At 55.3% G+C, this 3,072-nt stretch overlaps 1 protein-coding gene across 1 annotated transcript in view; it reads left to right on the top strand.

The window, feature by feature from the left end:
- Positions 1-506: 506 nt before the first annotated feature.
- The window catches only part of LOC114071083 (receptor-type tyrosine-protein phosphatase alpha-like), a gene marked incomplete at its 5' end in the record, with an annotated part of 14,146 nt that continues 11,580 nt past the window's right edge, over positions 507-3,072 (top strand). The window contains 2 exons of the mRNA XM_027908763.1: positions 507-758; positions 2,935-3,048. Coding sequence (XP_027764564.1) covers positions 507-758; positions 2,935-3,048 — 366 coding nt within the window. The remainder of the gene's footprint in view (positions 759-2,934; positions 3,049-3,072) is intronic.

Raw genomic sequence — 3,072 nt, 5'->3', positions numbered from 1 at the left:
GAGGATCACGGAATCATTTAGATTGGAAAAACCCTCTGAGATCATCCAGTCCAACCGTTCCCCCAGCACTGCCAAGGCCACCACGTCCCCAAGTGCCACATCCACACAGCTCTGAAATCCCTCCAGGGATGGGGACTCCACCACTGCCCTGGGCAGCTGTGCCAGGAATGGAGAGCCCTTTGCATGAAAGGATTTTCCCCAGTGTCCATCCTAAACCTCCCCTGGCACAGCTGGAGGCCGTTCCCTCTCCTCCTGTCCCTGTTCCCTGGGAGCAGAGCCCAACCCCCCCCGGCTCCCTCCTCCTGTCAGGGATTGCAGAGCCAGAAGGTCCCCCCTGAGCCTCCTTTTCTCCAGGCTGAGCCCCCCCAGCTCCCTCAGCCACTCCTGGTGTCCCTGCCCATGACAGGGGGTGGAACAAGATGATCTTCCAGGTCCCTTCCAACCCAAACCATTCTGTGACTCTGTGAAAACACGGGGATACCGAGGATGCGAAGTGGCCCTAAAAGCGGACGGGCCGAGGTGTGGGGGGGGGTCCCTGTGCCCACCTGGGTGTGGGTGACAGGTGCTGGGCATGGTTGGAGGCAGGTGGGAGGGCCCCTCTGACTCCTGGTGTCGTTGCAGAGCCCCAGAGCATGCCACTGCTCGCCCGCTCCCCCAGCACCAACCGCAAGTATCCCCCCCTGCCCGTGGACAAGCTGGAGGAGGAGATCAACCGCCGCATGGCCGACGACAACAAGCTCTTTCGGGAGGAGTTCAACGTGAGTGCCTTTGCTTCTTGCCCTTCAGCCCCACAGGCTGTGCAGGATTTGGGCTCAGGATGCAGATGATCAGCCTGATCCTCAGGGGTTTGTGTCCAAGGCCAGGTTGGACAGGGCTTGGAGCAGCCTGGGATAGTGGAAGGTGTCCTTGCCCACGGCAGGATGTGGAACTGGGTAATCATTAAGGTCCCTTCCAATCCAAGCCATTCTATAATTCTCAGTAGTTCTTCTCTCTGGTGACCAGTGACAGGACCCAGGGAAAGGCTAAAGTTGTCAGGGGAGGTTTAGGGTGGACCTCGGGAAAAGGTTCTTCCCCCAGAGTTGGGGGCACTGACCAGACTCCCCAGGGCAGTGGGCACAGCCCCAAGGCTACCAGAGCTCAAGAACACTTGGACAATGCTCTCAGACACAGTGTGGGATTGTTGGGGTGTCCTGTGAAGGGCCAGGAGCTGGACTGGATGATCCTTGTGGCTTAGCATATCTTTCCAGCTTAGCATATTCTGTGAGGTGGGAGGACCAGTTCTGTCCCTGAATCTGCAGTGAGGGTGGACAAGCCGCTCCCTCTCACACCCACTACAGAAAGCAGAGGTTTTCTAGCAACCAGTACCACAGGGTTACTTTTTCTGGATTCAGGAATGGTCCTGGATGTCTTGGGGTCTTCCAGAGCTTACCTGCCTGGTGGTTTCCTCCCAAGCTCTGCCTCTCTCCTTCCAGTCCTCATGGCTTAAATCCACAAACAGCCAAAACAAGAATGACCCCATCTCATTTCAATGAGCTGTTAACCCTGAAACAGAGTGATGACGATGTATAGGACAAAGCTTGGACTTCAGCTCTGAGTAATAATTAAGGTATTGTGCTTGCCCCACAATCCCAGAGCATCTCTTCTGAGATGGCTCCAGCCTCTTCTTGGCGTTGCTGAGCTCTGCAGCTTCTTGTGATGATAAAACTGTTTTGACTTGGCATTACAGAAATGGAATAAAATGAAAAGAATAGAATAGAATAGAATCATTAAGGTTGGTGGAAAAGCCCTCTGAGATTGAGTCCAACCATTCCCCGAGCACTGCCATGTCCCCAAGTGTCACATCCACAAGGATTTTAAATCCCTCCAGGGATGGGGACTCCACCACTGCCCTGGGCAGCTGTGCCAGGGATGGACAACCCTTCCCAGGAAGAAATTTTTCCAATATTCAATCTAAGCCTCCCCTGGCACAGCTGGAGGCCGTTCCCTCTCCTCCTGTCCCTGTTCCCTGGGAGCAGAGCCCGACCCCCCCCCGGCTCCCCCCTCCTGTCAGGGAGTTGCAGAGCCAGAAGGTCCCCCCTGAGCCTCCTTTTCTCCAGGCTGAGCCCCCCCAGCTCCCTCAGCTGCTCCAGACCCAGGCCCAAGGCATGATATGACCCCATGAGGATGATGAGAAGGTCAAAAAAAAAAGCCACTGGACTGTGTCCAGCTGGTGCTCAACTTGATCCCCTTGCTGGCCGTGCTTCGATGAAACCAAATAGGTGCAGTGAGTGCCCAGGGAATGGGATTTTTTTATTTATAAATACCTGATGGCCCTGAAGATTTCCGTTCCCAGGCTGTCAGCTGGATGGTGAGCACCTCCAGAACGTTCTCTCTTCTGTGCTGTTGAAAGAGGATTTGGAATAACAGCGCTGGGGAAGCACCTCCCGTGCTCGAGCGTGAATCCCTGGGACAGTGTCACTTGTCACCCCAGCACCCCCAACCACAGGTCCTTGGTGCTGCTGGATGAAGAATAACCCCCTGTGTGGGTGTTCCTTCCCATCACTGGGTGGCCTCGGGCGATGGGGGCTTAATCAGGTCGCAATTAGCAGCACTGTTAATGAGGAAATCTCAGCAGGAGCCTCCGCTGGCAGAAATGATCTCCTCGGTGCTGGCTGGTGGGTTTGGAGCTGGAGGCTTTGCTGCCACCTCGTGTTCATGGAGCCAGAGAGCCAGATTATCTCGTTTCCAAAGGGATTTGCTCTCTCTGGTCCAGCCCAGCTATTTAAATAGTCACTCTGAGCTCGGTGGGGAGGAGGAGCTGGTTCTGGAGTGGAGGTGAGGGGTGTGGGGACGTATCCAGAGGGATGGGATGCTCAGATGTGACATGTGCCAGCCTGTTGTGGTTCTTGCTGCGCTGTGAGATCACAGAAAACCCCTTTTTTTCTGCCATTTCAGGCTCTCCCAGCGTGTCCCATACAGGCCACATGTGAAGCTGCTTCCAAGGAGGAGAACAAGGAGAAGAACAGATACGTGAACATTCTGCCCTGTAGGTATCGGAGCTGGTCAGGTGTGTGTGTGGGGGGAACACATCCA

Source organism: Empidonax traillii, unplaced genomic scaffold, assembly GCF_003031625.1.
Source record: "Empidonax traillii isolate 1590-97213 ecotype Southwest subspecies unplaced genomic scaffold, ASM303162v1 scaffold1828:size94860, whole genome shotgun sequence".
Taxonomy (NCBI): domain Eukaryota; kingdom Metazoa; phylum Chordata; class Aves; order Passeriformes; family Tyrannidae; genus Empidonax; species Empidonax traillii.
The sequence above is the reverse complement of the archived record's forward strand: the minus strand, read 5'-3'. Positions and strand labels throughout refer to the sequence as shown.